Source organism: Vanessa cardui, chromosome 26, assembly GCF_905220365.1.
Source record: "Vanessa cardui chromosome 26, ilVanCard2.1, whole genome shotgun sequence".
NCBI classification, from domain to species: Eukaryota; Metazoa; Arthropoda; class Insecta; order Lepidoptera; family Nymphalidae; genus Vanessa; species Vanessa cardui.
This window is the reverse complement of record NC_061148.1, coordinates 7,152,883-7,170,595: the sequence shown is the minus strand read 5'-3', so window position 1 is coordinate 7,170,595 and position 17,713 is coordinate 7,152,883. Positions and strand designations below refer to the sequence as shown.

The window sequence follows — 17,713 nt, the reverse complement described above, 5'->3', positions numbered from 1 at the left end:
ACGTAATTTGTAGTTAATCTCCAATATACAGTTGACAGTCACTATATATTTTTTTAAATATAACTTTAAACTTTAAACAGACTTTTCAAAAACCCGCGCGCCACCAAGCGGCCATCAGTGTGACCAGTTGATAATAACATTTTATTAGTAAAACTACCTCACATTGCCCGCATTTATTAAAGAAAATCTTACAAGTTTATCTTTAGGAGATACAGTTATCAATATCAAATATTATGTCAAACTTAAATTATAAAAGAGTAAAATATAAAATTGTGTCTTTTACTTTATCCATATAAGAAATCCATTCAAAATTATTAACTAACTCAAAACTTACTTATGTGGATTCCAAGCGTCGTAATAGGATTTAAAGAACTTCGTCTGCTGTGGGAAGTCGATGACAAACTGATGCATGGTGGGCAGAGAGGCGAGCTGCATCATATCCAGCCACATTTTTGGGGATATCCACTTTGGTTCTGGATTTTCGAATTCCTTTAATCAAAACGAGTTAGTTACGAACTATTTTAGTTGAATAGTTATAAAATAGTTGTTAAGATAATTACGATCAAATCTTACGATGGCAATTAATAACGTAAAGCAACATCTGCGTCAAGTCACACAACTTCCCTTTAAAAAAAAAAGGCGGGATATTCGTGGATGACATATTCAGATGGCCAATATAATTATTACAGTGTAATGTGATTATTGATGGTTATTTGTGTTGTAGACTAAATGTTTTTCTATTTTCGTAGATTGATTGTTATTTTAAATTAAAGATAATTGTTTTAGAGGTTAACCTGCTTCCTACTTCTCGTTCTAAATATATATATATATAAACATATATGTATATACATATATATATACACATATATATATATACATATATGTATATACATATATATATATATGTATAATGTATCGCCAATGTAAAAAAAAAGCAAAAATGTATGTAAAAATATTGTTCTTAATATTGAATAAAATGTCGTCAAAGTAACAGTCTGTAGATGTTTCTTATTAACTAATACTAGCTGATAGATCGCTCTTATCAATACTGTCTATATTTACACTGGTTCACTACCAATGACACCACAACAAAACTTAGTATTGGAATTACAATATAGTATGAAATAAAATGAAACGCTATATACCTCTTCGATCTTACCGCCATTCAATAAGAAGTTAAACTCCTGGTGTCGTATGGTTCCTTTGTCGAGTAAAATTCGAGCGCAGAGAAGGAAAGCGAAGAGAAGTTTATGCCTTTCGAAAAGACTTCTGCACACGTTCTGATATAGGAGAAACGTGAAGTGCTCTATTATTATATCAACTCGTTCGATTATATCGTCTGAAAAAGGAGAACACATTCGAAATTAAAAAAAATATATTTAAATGGCGTCTGAAAAAATAGAAATTATTCGAAATTAAAAAAAAAACAAAAATGATTTACACGGGCAAAAGTATGCACCATAGAGGTTTTATATCATTCAAATCAATCACAATTTTTTTGATGTGATTTTTATTTGAATGAACTTATATTAAAACAAAAATTATACCTATTTATGTTTAACTCTTGATTGTTCAGAATTGTTTTAAAAAAAAGTACACATAAAATAATAATCATATTCAAGTAATGCAATAAATAAAAATTTTAACAAAAAGAAAAACCGACTACACTATTTTAAAACAAATGAATATGCTTTAAAATTTGACACATGCCGGTTTCCTCAGGATGTTTTCCTTCACCGCCGATCACGAGATGAATTATAAACACAAATTAAGAACATGAATATGTAAATAAATTAATTTTAAAAACCTACTAAAACAGATTTATTAATGTAACTTGTAATAATAAAAATATCAAAAATAAAAGTAACCATTTGGCTCCGTTTCAGCCATGCTTCGAATGAACAGTTTGACAAACCATTCCAGAGAGTATTGGTACATTGGATCAACGTTGGCCATGCCGGATAAACAGAAGAATAAGATTTGACCACGATTGGCTACAGGCACGTAACCTTGCCGGGCTTCGTCTATTTCAGCAGATGTCCGTTCTATATCATCTACTTTAATCTATAAATGAAAAAAAAAAAATTACAGAAAAGAAGTAACATCTTTTATTTTATAAAATTACTAGCACCTGCCCCGGCTTCGCTCGAGTGCAAAGCTTTTATTAAATGTACTTCAACTATATTGTCCATGTATTATATACAAAAACCTTCCTCTAGAATCACTCTATCTATTAAAAAAAACCGCATCAAAATCCGTTGCGTAGTTTTAAAGATTTAAGCATACATAGGTATATAGGGACAGAAAAAGCGACTTTTTACTATGTAGTGATTCGCATTTGGAACGGCAGTGAAAAATTAAAAAAAAAAAAAAAAGATTGTCTGTATGTATTGTCTGTTTAATGGGATATTTTTATCTAGGCCAAATAAGTGAGCCCTCGTGCCTCAAAAACTACTATTAATATTGTGTCACTTTAAACTGGTCTTTGAATGGAAGTGGATCCACGTCGAGAAATGAAGGTTTCGTCTTAATTTTCTTTATCTACATTTTATATCTCAAGGTTGTTCGCTAATAAGGGTGCAGGTAATGAGTTTCCGGGCGGCCCAATTAAAAGTTCTTGATATTTGTTTTCGAGAAATTCTTAGAAACTGCCGGGTATTACGAAATTGGCAATGTTTTTTTTGCTCGTGTTTCAAAAACCACTTCAAGCAAAGTCCAGCGGCTCAAGTTTCAATGGTTGCCCTCCGCCGATACCGTAATTTTTAACGTAATTCATAAAGAGGACATCATCTTCATAAACCATTATATACATATTAAATTATGTAGGTTGACTGGCAAATGGACGACCTGAGGTAAGTGATCACAATCGTTGGAATAAAACTAGTTATAACGGATTTAAATCGCGTATATTAATTATTTTTGACATCCCGACGTTTCGAGCACTTTACAGCGTTCGTAGTCACAGTCCACCCATGACTCAAATCCGTTATAACTAGTTTTATTCCAATGTGTAATAATCGCGAAAATTTAAGACAACATTATGATCACAATCGTCCATAATTATTATTGCTATAAGAAATGCTAACTGTATCTTACATCACTAATGCACCAACCTTCAATTACCTTTACATTAATAAAAGTTTCACTCTGGAGTGGAAAATCGTTGCCGTAAGTAATTATTAGTTATATACATAAATAAAATAAATAAATATTATACCTAAATATCAGACAACATCAGTAATGTATTACTTTAATTCCAATGAAACTAGCTAAAGCACTTGTGTTATGGAAAATTACAAGTAACGACGGTAACACATACACCCAGACTTAAGACAACATTGAAAACCAATGAAGTTTTTCAACATCGACTCGGTCAGGAATCGAACCGGGTACCTCGGAGTGGCGTAGCTACTACTACTTACCAATATTTCAGCACTTTTTATCTTAATAGCTTCCAGGGTAAGAATCAGAGGCAGGTCATCAACTGGGGAACCTTCACTGTTAGATAGGCCGTATAGAATATCAGATTGCATTTCAGCTAGTTGGGTTGACAATTGCGCTCTCGATACAATAAGCTGTCCTCGAAGTTCTTCCAAGTCTGGACGTTCTTGGGCTACTACTATTGATAAGAGTTGTTCTGCTAAACCACTGGCAAGGACAAAATTAATGACGTCATCGATTTAACTTTAAAAAAAATGTATATCAGAGCTGAGATGGCCTAGTGGTTCAGCAGTGGCCGATTTTCATATGCTTATTTTGTGTTTATAATTTATCTCGTACTCGGCTGTGAAGGTGAACATCGTCAGGATACCTACATGTGTCTAATTTCAACGAAATTCTGCCATATATGAATCCATCATTGAAGTAGCGCGGTGGAATATACTCCGAAACTTCTCCTCAAAATACGGAGAGGAGGCCTTACCACCGATCGTTGACCAGTGTAATCAGTCGTCACTCAAAATCAAATACCTTAATTTTTAACCTGGGTCTATCTATACACATAATAAAATTAGAGTGTCTGTTTGTAATATTAAAATAGCCCTTTTTTACTCAATGTATGTATACATTGTAGATGTACATATACGTAACATGTAAACATTTTTTACAATTTTTGTGTGTTTGTTCCGGCTAATCTCTGAAATGGCTGGACATATTTGACAGGACTTCCACTGGCAGCGGTATAATAAGGAGTAACTTAGGCTACAATAATATTTTACTTTTTGCTAAATTCAAACGCTTACAAGGTCGCGGGCACAGCTAGTTATAAAATAACATCGTTTCTTCTGGTTCTTATAGTCAAGAATCGATTGATTACTGATTGGCTTATCGTTTACGAATCAGATGACTACGAATAACGAATAGTAAGGTAAACTAGTCGGTCGCACGCGAAGCTTTGCGTTTACTCAATCGATTATTACAAATTTCTAAATCTGTGACAGATTTTGTTTTGAGTTAATTTTATTGTAAACGGACAAAGTATGCTCGCGAGTTATTCATTTGTTTTTGTTTTTTGTTATTACAGTTATGGCGCTGCTCTCCCATTAGTAACATTTTCTATCTAAATATAATTCTTTGTTAATAATGCATCTTAACCGATGATTTCGGGTTCAAATCCAGCACAACACAAATTAAGCGCATATATGTATAAAGCACCACTTTATACATATATGCGCTTAATTTGTGTTTATAACTCATCTTGTGCTCGGAAAACATCGTGAAGAAACCTGCATGTGTTTAATTTCATCGAAATTCTGCCACATGAACATTCCACCAACCTGCATTGGAACAACGTGTTGGAATATGTTCCAAACCCTCTTCTTAACGGGAGAGGAGGCCTTAGCCCAGCAGTTTCCAGGTTGTTACTTTACATTTTTTTATATGAAGATAAACAGACTATATAGTTAGCATGATGTAATCTTTAATATAGATTATAAACGGTAATATTGTCATAATATATACCTTGGCACCAGCGCAAAGTTGACAATCTGTACTTTGACAGACACCTCAGGAGTATACTTAGGGTTCGGCAGTTTTGTGGTTATGTAGAGACGAAAACCAGCGGTATACGGAATCAATGAGTCTCCCAATTTCAGAACAAGTTGACCAGCTTGACGGAAATATTGTCGCTGGATAAAATAAACATATTAAAACTCAAATCAACAAAATAATTGAAATTAATTAATTAGTTTTTGTTTTGTAATGCCTAACTGAAATAACTGTTATATATATATTTATACTATAAATAAAGCTCATAAAAACAATTCAAGATGGTAATATTCTATGATTAAGCCTTATCCTAGGATTAATTAAATGTAATTAGATAATAATATTATCTATTATATAATTAAACCTTTAAATGTAGGCATGGCTTTGTAATGCATCAATTTCATGTTCTTTTGTATATACATTATTTTTTTTCGCGCCTTCTAACGCGGCCTGTCATGTCTTTTGGTTATATTTTTTAGATATAAAAGTTTCAATATCAAATTTCACAAAATTCAGTTCACTAGTTTAGCCATTAAAGCTTAACAGATAGACATACAGACAGGTTTCCTTTACCATTTATATCATTATTTATATGTTTTAGTAATATTGTAAATATGAAAAGCGAGCTCGCTTGTAAGTCTATCCAACCAAAACATTCAAATTGCTGGAAAATACAAATTGGACTAAAAGATTTATTGTAAATCAACAATAAAAACAACTATTAATATTCTAATTAAATTCTAACGAAACTGGCGTAACGTTACAAAGTGAAATCCTATTTTATTTACATACGTATTCGAAATCATTCATTATCATCATTCTCCTGCCCTTATCCCAATATTATTTGGGGTCGGCGCAGCAAGTCTTCTCCTTCCATACTTCTCTGTCAGACGTCATCTCACAAGTAACATTCTTTTTAACCATATCTTATTTCACACAAACCATCCATCGTTTCCTTTGTCATCCTCTACCTCTATATCCGTCCACAACCATGCTCAAGGATTTTCTCACAATATGTTCCTCATTCCTCCGCATTACATGCCCATACCATGATAGCCGCCTTCCACATAACTTCTTGGCTATCGGTGTCACTTGTCTCTTCAAACTTCCTCTTATGTACTCTTATGTATTCGAAAGTTTTAATGAATACCTTCAACACAGGATCCAGTGCCGGATCCAGTTCTTGACCGACGTTTTCCAAAAGTATTGGCTTGCCGAACCTTAGCGCAGACTCGAAATTTCTGAGTAAATCTCTGTCATTAGGTTTGCACACCACTATCCCTTCGATTTTGCCCTGAAAAGTTTAAATTTCTAACACAATCGTCTAAATTTTTAAGCATGACTGATGGAAAACGGTTCGGTCATTTTAAGATTTGGGTTGAAAAAAGCGTGGAGTTAATACCTATTGACTTTCAAGCAGGATATATTAATTTAAATAATTGTATTTAATTAACATGACTTTGTACTTTTTAAATGTTGAAAAAGAGTTACTACTGAGTTTTTTGGCGGTTCATCTCGGTAGAATCTACTTTCCGAACCGGTGGTAGCTTCACTTAATCGTAAAATGACGATTCAAATGTGCTTGTAAAAGCCTACTTGAATTAAGTTTATTTTGATTTTGAATAGAAGTCAGTGAGTTATTGTTTCGATATTATATGTCTTTTAGAATGCATTTATATATAAATAGGAACAAAGAGTAACATGTCTTAACAAATTTTTAGTAGAACAATTATTACGAAATTAGGTCTAATCATTTTAGTACGCAGAAAATAAACAGCGATTTGCAAGGTTTTACAATAGGTGAATAGTACTCAGGCAATAAAAGTACCGCAGCAAAAAAACTACGAAAGCTTCAATATATAAGGTATCATATATTTAAAAATCTAATCGGTACCGGGGCGTTTAAAAATTTTATTTTTCCTGCAATGAATACGTAAGTACCAAATGAGAGTCTACAAAGATGGTACTATACCATAGCACGGATCCACTTATTGGCTTGAGTCTGAGGATCGATGATGAGAGGCCATCTTCTTGAGTTGGACATCAGCACCGCAGACTCCACGGAAAGTGGATCCCGGGGTAAACCATACATTTGCCAGTTTCTGTTAAAAATGAGTCAATATAATATATATTGATAGATAGATATATACCATAACTAGCGTATGTCCTTTCTTCGAGTTCAAGATTGCTTTATACCAAATTTCATCCATTTCTGTTCCGCAATTTGCTCATGAAAGAATGATAGACAGACAGAAAGACAGATACGAGTTACTTACATATTTGTAATAATAATATAGATCAGGTAGACTGACCAATAGGCCACCTAATAAAGTGGTCATCACTGCTCAAAGACATTTGTGTCGTAAAATACTTTAAAAAATCCTTACAGGCTTACAACGCCAATACTCTACCAACCTTCGGTTCCTAGATCTATGTCTCTTGTACCTGTAGTTACACTGGCATATATATACTTATTCAGCTTATTTCGTCTAAACAGTAAAGGTTGGAGCCTTCTTTTAAGTGCAGCAGGGCACCTGTGCCAAAAGACACCGCTCTCCCATTTCAATATCTTACATAAGCATATATTATAAGCGTGTGTGTTTGTGTGTGTCTCTTGTACCTACATAAGTTATATATAAATATATTTATGCAACATTATTTCTATTTCTCTTGTACGAGGTACAAAAGGAATAGAATAAATGTAAAAGTTAATAAATTTAACTTTAAAAGTGCTGTTGGATCTGCCTGTTTTGTTTCTTCATTCAGATTTTTCTCGAGAATGTTTTCACTATGGCAAGTTTAAAAGCAGCTTTAAGCAAAACTTACGCATCTTAGTCTTTAGTCTTCGGCTTTATCTGTTGCAAATATTAACTTTAACAAACTCCCGTACCAGTTAAGGATAATCCGAATATTATTATCAAGTTTAAACTTAAAGTGAGTTAGCCATAAATATTCAATATTTTCCTTCTACGAGCCGAGATGGCCCAGTGGTTAGAAGGCATGCATCTTAACCGATGATTGCGGGTTCAAACCCAGGCAAGCATCACTGGATATCCATGTGTTTAATTTGTGTTTATTATTCATCTCGTGCTCGGCGGTGAAGGAAAACTTCGTGATGAAACCTGCATGTGTCTAATTTCATAGAAATTCTGCCACATGTGTATTCCACCAACCCGCACTGAAACAGCGTGGTGGAATATGTTCCAAATCTTCTCCTTAAAGGGAGAGGAGGTCTTAGCCTAGCAGCGAGAAATTTACAGACTGTTGTTGTTATTGTTGTTGTATTTTCCTTCAAACTTCAATTTACATTATTTTAGGATCGAAGGAAATCTAATCAAGTTTAAGAAGTATACATACCGTATAACAACTGCATCACCAAGAATGGAAAGCGGCGTCGCTCCTTGCGTATGTGGTACTTTCACGTCCTAAAAAGAATCCTATAGGATTATATTGCTCACAATGTCTTCCTTCAAATACAAACATAAAAAATAACGTAAATATATATATTTATAATATATTTGTAATATCCATTACTTTCAATAATTAATTATCAAACATAACAAAAAGCCGAATGGTCAGCAAAAATTCCCAAGAATCACCATTACGTGTGAGTCATACTTACTTTATATTGCATTGTAAATCACAGAAAATAAATTAATATAACATAGTAAAGTCAAGTAAAAGTAACAGCCTGTAAATTTCCCACTGTTGGGTTAAGGCCTCCTCTTCCATTAATGAGCGGGTTTGGAACATATTCGATCACACTGTTCCAATGCGGGTTGGTGGAATGTACGTGTGGCAGAATTTCGATGAAATTGGACACATGCAGGTTTCCCCACGATGTTTTCCTTCACCGCCGAGTACGAGATGAATTATAAACACAAATTAAGCACACATATATAGTGGTGCTTGCCTGGATTTGAACCCACAATCATCGGTTAAGATGCACGCGTTCTAACCACTGGGTCATCTCAGCTCAAATATAACATAGGTTTCCTTAATAAAACAGGTGTACATTTTTGCTGACCTTATCGCTCACACACAGAGATGTCTTCCAGGCAATACACACACCATCACTATCCCGTAACGATAAAGTACTACGAAGTTTGAAGCTCCAAAATATTTTTCTCAAATCAACCCAGCAGTGGCTAAATATTGGGCACATTCAGTTGCTGTTACTTTTTAACGTATAATTATATAAATGTGGCTTACCACGATATGTTTTATCCAAAGAGAAAGCAGCTCGCGACGAAATTCATCTGTAAATGGCGTGACGTAGCCCACAGCACCTTGACAACATATACGAAAGGAAAATATCAATTATAGAAATATTATATACTTAAACAAAAAAAAATCTATATTAAGTAAAACCACCAATTCGTAACGTAGATTTACCGAGATGAACCATCAAGTAATTCAGTAATCACTCTTTATCACCATTTAAAATACAAATTTAAAAATAAATGGAACATATTGGGCGTTTTTACTATATTGTCCATGTATTACATACAAAAAACCTTCCTCTCAAATCATTCCATCTATAACACAAAACCGCGTCAAAATCCGTTGCGTAATTTTAAAAGCAGACAGTAGTTAACGACTTTTATACTATGTAATGATAGATAACAATATAACAATGATAAGAGTCTCACAGGCACTCAGCATGATATCTCCGATGAGATACACCTGCCCAACATCCAGCTCTTTGATCGTTCGTATCCAGCGGACTCGTTCGCTCGACAAACCATTCAATAATCTAAAAAAGATCAAGAGTAACATAAAATATATAAGTATATAACACGTTCACGATCAGAATTTTTTCTTTTATGTAGACCACCTGAGCTCACATTATATTGGTCACCATTGTCCGTTTGTCGCTGTTAGAAATATAAATCATTTCTTATATCACACCTATGTATGTACATCTAAATAAATAAATAAATATGAGACAACATCACATACATTACTCTGATCCCAATGTAAGTAGCTAAAGCATTTGTGTGATGGAAAATCAGAAGTAACGACGGTACCACAAACACCCAGACCCATGTTGTCTTGGGTCTGGGTGTTTGTGGTACCGTCGTAGAAGACTAATCTACATTGACTCGGCCAGAAACCGGGACCTCGGAGTGGCGTACCCATGAAAACCGGTGTATACACCACTCGACCAGGGAGGTCGTCAAAATCTTATTGTGTATCACAAATATATTTAACCATCAATAAGATAAAATTAAAAAAAGCATAAAAAAGATCGTAAGTTCTTATGCTCAAATCCCGATTTGCACACTCTGTATTTGTATGTCAAAAATTTATGCGATTTAATTACAGCCCGTAAATCTCCAACTTCTGAGCTTAGACCTCATCTCTCTTTTAGCAGAAGGTTAGGAGCATATTCAACCACGCTGCTCCAATACGGTTTTGTGGACTCAAACACGAAGAATTTCTACGAAATTCGACACATGCAGGTTTCCTCACGATGTTTTCCTTCACCGTCGAGCTCGAGATGAATTACAAATGCAAATTAAGTCAAGCCAAGAAGCTCATCTCGGCTCTTACAATCTATATATTAACTTATATTTCACATGGCCTGAATAAAAGCTGTTTTTTATTTGTTATAATCACTTACCTATTAGCTCGATCCATCCTTGCCAAGCATTGGTTGATGTCTTCTTCCATCTTACGCTTCTCGTCTTCCTTCTCTTGCAGATATGCATTCAATTTCGCGATACCTTCCAGGAGTGCTTGCATTTTAGCTCTTGCGTTCGCCAATACAGCTGTTAACGATAATTCGAATATTTGAGATTACGGTACTAAGTAATGGAAATTTAATTGTAGGTATGATTTTAATTTCTTGGAATATTCGACATATGTATATTGGGGACAGCGTATTTAATTCGGATGTAATCAGTTTTACGAATTTTGCCGATGCTACATCTAAATTGTGTCGTACCTACTATATGTGCATTGATTTCTATAAATGGATTATAATGCGATTTGTAATTTTCCGAATAAATAAAGTGATAATAAATTATTATGAACAGTTAGACATAAATTTAAAACAATTGAATATTTTAATACATGTAATAATATCACACGACATGACAATATTTTAAAGATGGCATGATATTATCATGTAATAATATCATGCCATCTTTAAAATATTGTCAAAATTATTTATAGACCATATGCTGTAGGCAATAAAGCTGAATTTTGTGTACCTTCAACTGCTGCTAGTTCTTTTGTAGCTCGATCAAGGGCTTCCTTCTTAGGAGCTACAGCTTTATTAACGTGATAGAATTTATACATAGCATGCACCCACATGCACAGAGACATACACGCTTTTGACACCTGATGTTGAAATATTAGAATCAATTTGAATTATTTTGGAGTATACATTAGGACCATATACTTAGTACGTCGTTGATCAAATAAATGTATCATTTAAGATAGTATTATTTGAATTTAGAAGTATTATCGTAATAAGTGTGTATATGATACCTAATGTTCGACAATGAACATTATTAGGTATGTTCACAGTATCATTGATCGAAGAAGATTAACTTGTGAGTTACCGACCGTTTTTTAAGTTATTTTGCTAAATGACGATTCAAAAATGTCTCTAAAAGCCTATTTCAATAAAGTATATTTTGATTTGATTTGATTACAGACTAATCAGAGTTCCATCCCCAAAGAACATTACTTAGTATTATCATGTTATGGTTCAAAGGGCGAGTGACTTATTGTAACTAATGATACAGAGGACATCACATCTTAGATCGCAAAGTTATTATAACTTAGTGTCAATGTATTTTGGCAGTGGTGGCATAACGTTGACATTTTGAACAATATTTAAAAAAAAAATTAACTCATTTATTTTTTACGAATTGATTCCAATTTTAAAATTCAAACCTTCGAAATCTTCATTGGCTCGTAATTGGGATCGGTAACGTATTTTTTTAGTTTCTTTATCATGTCCTCTGTAATGGATTCCTTGTCATATTTCATCAACGAGTCCAGGAATGCAGTTGGATCTGCTAACATCTGCGACCCTGGCTTCCAGTAGTTCAGAACTTTTTGACCAAAGGATGCTCCAGGCTCCTGCATATCGTAATCAGTTAATTCTTTTCTAGGTTGTATATACTTTTATATACCAGTCGTCAGCCTTAAAGACTGTTGATTTTGGTTCAGTACTTTTCTTAATAAAATGGACTGTTCAAAAATTTTAAGAATGACATTTTATAAAATATGTATGTAAATATCGCAGAAAGTAGGTAGATATAACAAACATGTAATGTATAATAAGTACAATTAAAATGATTAAGAAATAACAACATTACCTGTTTTAATACAATTATACAGACATTTTTAACTGTGCCGTTTCGTAAATTCAAATCGTTTATAAAAAATACATTGGTAAAAAAGGCATATTATTCGATGCAAAATTTTTTAGACGATAAAAAAACGTGGAGTTAATACCTGTTGACTTCCAAGCAGGATATATTAATTTAAATAATTGTATTTAACTAACTTGACTGTGTATTTTTTAAATGTTTAAAAAGAGTAAGTACTGAGTTTCTTTCCAGTTCTTCTAGGTAGAATCTACTTTCCGAACCGGTGGTAGCTTCACTTAATTGTAAAATGAAGACACAAAATTGCTTGTAAAAGTCTACTTGAATAAAGTTGACTTTCATTGATTGATTGAAATCAGAAACTTTTATAAATAATGGTGATTACTTCGACTATAAAGTGTAAAATACGAGTTACCTTAATGGGCTTGATATCGAATACCACACAAAGAGATTCTATCACCAGAACCACACCAGCCGGTGGTTTCTTCATCGCCTTAACTTCAACGACGTCATTACGATTCAGCTCTTGTAGGGCCTTTTCAGCAGCTCTCAGCGCTGGCATTGCTTCGTCTAGTATTTTGACACGATTATAATTAAAATACTATGCTTATAAGAAATACAATTTAAAAACAATATTATTATTATTAGTAAAAGGTTGAAAATCATTTATATTTAATTAAATACAAATTGATTATTGTAATATCTACTACAGTTCCTATCGTTTTTAAATGTATCCCAAGCAGGTAAAATCTATACGATTTATATGTGTCACGCAGTAATTTAATTTTGAAAAAATTATTAATAAAATTCGGGCTCATCTTGTTATATATATATATATATATATATATATATATATATATATATATATATAAGTATATATAATTTTGATTGATACCTTGTTTTAACATCTATACATATAATAAAATTGGAGTGTCTGTTTGTAATATTAAAATAGCCCTTTTTTAGCCCAAAACATATGTATGTACACGGTACATACACCAAAATAACATTTTATACAATTTTTGTCTGTCTGTTTGTTCCGGCTAATCCCAGGAATGGCAAGACCAATTTTGTAGGGGACATTCACTGGTAGATAACTAATAGGGAGTAACTTAGGCTAAAAAAATTTTTTTGTTAAATTCAAACGCGTACAAGATCGCGGGCACAGCTTGTTTATTATATCTATAGACATTATGAATACTTCCGTCTAATGAACGTTTAATGTTTTGGCAAATTCAACATTACCCAAATCCCTCTGTGCGTCTTCAGCCATAGCAGTCGTTTCCTTGGCCATCAGTTCGGCGATTGCCTGCTCTTTTTCTACTTTAATTCTAGCATCTTCAGCTATTTCCTACAAAACAAACAATACCATTCAAGTCAATTAGTAATTATATAATGTGTACTTACGAAGGCGCGGCACTCAACTTTTATTTAACGGCGTTGCCTGGAAGATATGGCGAATTAGACATAAGTTCACCCATTGAATGAATGAAAAACAACAACAGCCTGTACATTCCCACTGCTGGGCTAATGGCCTCCTCTCCCTTTGAGGAAAAGGTTTGGAACATATTCCACCACGTTGTTGCAATGCGGATTGGTGGAATGCACATGTGGCAGAATTTCTATGAAATTTGTCACATGCAGATTTCCTCACGATGTTTTCCTTCACCGCTGAGCACGAGATGAATTATAAAGCACATGAATCAGCGGTGCCTGATATTCATCATTCACATTACTTACCGTCTTTATTCTTACATTAGTCATCTCACGCATACTAAGACACTAAGTACGAGCTTCACTCACACTAACGCACGCCAATAATTTTGCGTAGAGGGGCGAGCCGTCTAGGGAATAGATATTGGTAATCATTTATTGTAAAGTAAAAATTGTTACGTACTGTATCGATCGCAATCTGATCGATCACTTTCTTGGTTTCATCTGCTGCTTTTTCCATCAACGGTTTCAGTTCAGCTAATTCAATCTGTAGCTGCTTCACTTCAACTTCGGTTTGATTTAGTTTATTTAGACCTTTAAAGTTAATAAAGAAAGCCTTTATAATCACTGGTGTTAACTCAGAATTTTACGTTACACGTCGTTTATAGTACTTACACTAATTTATACAAATATTATAAATGTGAAAGTAATTATACTTTGTCTATCTGTCTGTCGTTCTTTCGCGACTAACCCGCTGAACCGAATTTGATGAAATTTGGTATGAAGCAATCTTGAACTTCAAAAAAGGTCATAGGCTACTTTATAGCCTGACACATAACAACCAACACCCTAAAACGCAAGCGCAGCCGCGGGAGACCACTAGTAATCTATAAGACAGAATTATAGTAAAAAAGTAAGAAAAATATAGATGAGACTCTGCTTTAAGTGCCTATAAATTAAAATTTTTACCAGTTTTGAGAGCGTTTGATTCCACGAGTATAGCCTTCTGTTTCTTTCTGAACATCTCCGCGTAAGCCGCCAGCATCTCCATGTAGGACATGGGTGTCACGTAATTAAGGCGATTCAGTTGAGCCAAGAACTTGGCACTCGCGTCCACCACGCTCTGGTGTGCGAAGCAGCAGACAGACTGGGAATTATGGGTTTTGGTATTTTTAATGAAAATCAGGTTTTGTCCTACGTTCAGGATTCTTGGTATATTACATATAATAAATTATTACCACTTGTTATCAAAATTGTCAATTTTTGGACGAAATAATAAATCAATTATACAGATCATGATTATAGTATTTTAGTAATTTATACATCACGAATTATTATGTCATCAACTTATAGATAGTAAATAAAGTAAAAAGTAGTTGAGTAAAGTAACAGCCCGTAAATTTCCCACCGCTGGGATAAGGCCTCCTCTTCCGTTAAGGAGAGGGTTTGGAACATATTCCACCACGCTGTTCCAATGCGGGTTGCTGGAATGCAAATTAGACACATGCAGGTTTCCTCATGATGTTTTCCTTCACCGCCAAGCACGAGATGAATTACAAACATAAATATCTGGGTTTGAACTCGCGATCATCGATTAAGATGCACGTGTTCTAACCACTGGGCCATCTTAGCTCTTAACTTATATAAATATTGTACTGCTAATTGCAAATACTTAGCATAGCTATGTTACAGTTTGAAGAGCGTTTGCATAGTGAAGTGTAGAGGATATAACATCTCAGTTCCCAAGATTTATGTTGCATTCGTTTTTTTATGCTATGGTTTGGCGCATGAGCATTATGGCCTGAGGGTAAGTGGTCACAATCGTCCATAGATATTGGCACCGTTACTATTACCACCCCTGTCTTTACCAATGCGTCAAAAAATTGGGAATTAAGATGGTATATCCCTTTTATGTGTATCCATTGGCTCACTAAACATTCAAACCGGAACACAACAATACTAAGTACCGTTGTTTGGCGGTAGAATACCTATATTAGTGGTTTAAGGATGTTAGCGCCAAGATTTATGGGCATGGTGACCAGGGGGTCCATTTGTCTGTCCGTTTACTTATACAATAAATAAAAAGATATATTAATAATTACTTACAACTACAACAACAACAACAACAGCCTGTATATTCCCACTGCTGGTCTAAAGGCCTCCTCTCCCTTTGAGGAGAAGGTTTTGGAACATATTCCACCACGCTGTTCAAATGCGGGTTGGTGGAATGCACATGTGGCAGAATTTCTATGAAATTTATCACATGCAGGTTTCCTCACGATGTTTTCCTTCAGCGCTGAGCACGAGATGAATTATAAAGACAAATTAAGAACATGAAACAGCGGTGCTTGCCTGGGTTTGAACCCGCAATCATCGGTTAAGACGCACGCGTTCTAACCACTAGGCCATCTAGATTCGAGAACTTACAACTAGAGATTCGATAATTTCATCAGTGGTCTGCAGCTCCGCCATGTTGTTGAAGAAGTGCGTTGCCACGGATTCGAGGGCAGACTTTGGCCACTCGCTGAACCAATCGATGGTGCAGCAATTCACGAGGGAGGGAAATTGGCGGAGACGAGCTCTGAAGATCTAAAATGGACAAAAATTTGTTCAACTAGTGTTTAAACGGTATCATCGTTAGATAGTGATGCTTTAATGAAATTATCATTTTATTTTCTGACTACAATAGGCTGTTTGACTGGTTTTTAAAATCCATTTTATATTATTTAGTAGAGGTTAAGGACCCAGTAAAAGATGTGTTTTTTATTTCTAGTACATATTTGCCGAAAAATATGGCGCTGCAATGGGGTCGGTGACGTCACTTTGCTGTATTTTAATCTGTGGTACATATAGTAGAAAAGCAAAGTTTACAAGAAAGTGACTTCATCATAAGCCCGGCCAATCAGGAGTTTTTTGTGTCACGTGACAAACGTTTGAAAAAATGCATTTTTGTTTATGGTATTTTGAATAAATTAAGTAATATTTTCAACTTTTGTAAGTAAATATCCATTTTTAAACTCATAATATACACTGATTACAAAATTCACAATTTATTTTTCGTATTGTCAAATAGCCTATTTTATTATGTACTAGCGACCCGCAGAGGTGCAATACTGATACTAAATATACTACAGAATTTATTTATTTACAACATCATATTAGAAACTCCTAAAATTATCAGTATTTCGTTACTGATATTGTCCATGTATTATATACAAAAACCTTCCTGTCAAATCGCTCTATCTATTAAAAAAAAATCATTAAAATCCGTTGCGTCATTTTAAAGATCTAAGCATACATAGGGACAGACAGTGGTATGCGACTTTGTTTCGTTAATGGGTCGATAGTATATTATAAAATATTATATAAAATATAAAAGAATGTTCAACATAATACTTCATGCGGTAATGATTTTTGCTATTAAAGTTTTTTTTTTAATTATGGACTCAATAATAATCATTATTATGTCAATAAAAAAATATTAATTCGTTATTCAATAACTTACTTCACCAACAGGACTCATAACCACAACAATATGTAAATTGCTTCGAACTCTACGCTGATAGCAGGCAAACAGATTAGTCTTAGTTGCCGCTAAATTCATTTCCATAACTGCGTGACGAACAGACATATATATAGAATCCAAGTCTTCAGCTTCATATATATTTGGAACGTCGCCTGAACTCAGTATGTTGTTCAGGTCTTCAAGGAACGATTCCATTTTTATCTAAAAATGTAGGCAGAAACTTATTAAATATTGCTGTCTTTGTCTTTCAAATATTAAACCAATAATGAGAGAGAGATCAAAATATATTTTTTTGTAAAGCAAAATAGGTACTCGTGGGGCTCATTTCCCCAAAGTTATTGGAGCTGTAAGAAATATTGACGATTCCTTACCTCACCGATGAACCGCCAACATTGGGAACTAAGATGTTATGTCCCTT

General features: G+C 34.1%; 1 protein-coding gene across 1 annotated transcript in view; it reads right to left on the bottom strand.

The window, feature by feature from the left end:
* Nucleotides 1–17,713, bottom strand: part of LOC124540761 (dynein axonemal heavy chain 1-like) — a 95,433-nt gene that overhangs the window by 14,318 nt on the left and 63,402 nt on the right. The window contains exons 54-72 of the mRNA XM_047118469.1: nt 17,275–17,496; nt 16,197–16,358; nt 14,739–14,916; nt 14,233–14,363; nt 13,581–13,686; nt 12,751–12,905; nt 11,896–12,084; nt 11,205–11,334; nt 10,613–10,760; nt 9,639–9,742; nt 9,199–9,275; nt 8,344–8,411; nt 6,959–7,088; nt 6,137–6,280; nt 4,960–5,126; nt 3,423–3,648; nt 1,869–2,064; nt 1,146–1,339; nt 335–489 (exon numbers count right to left, since the gene is read on the bottom strand). Coding sequence (XP_046974425.1) covers nt 335–489; nt 1,146–1,339; nt 1,869–2,064; nt 3,423–3,648; nt 4,960–5,126; nt 6,137–6,280; nt 6,959–7,088; nt 8,344–8,411; nt 9,199–9,275; nt 9,639–9,742; nt 10,613–10,760; nt 11,205–11,334; nt 11,896–12,084; nt 12,751–12,905; nt 13,581–13,686; nt 14,233–14,363; nt 14,739–14,916; nt 16,197–16,358; nt 17,275–17,496 — 2,882 coding nt within the window. The remainder of the gene's footprint in view (nt 1–334; nt 490–1,145; nt 1,340–1,868; nt 2,065–3,422; nt 3,649–4,959; nt 5,127–6,136; nt 6,281–6,958; nt 7,089–8,343; nt 8,412–9,198; nt 9,276–9,638; nt 9,743–10,612; nt 10,761–11,204; nt 11,335–11,895; nt 12,085–12,750; nt 12,906–13,580; nt 13,687–14,232; nt 14,364–14,738; nt 14,917–16,196; nt 16,359–17,274; nt 17,497–17,713) is intronic.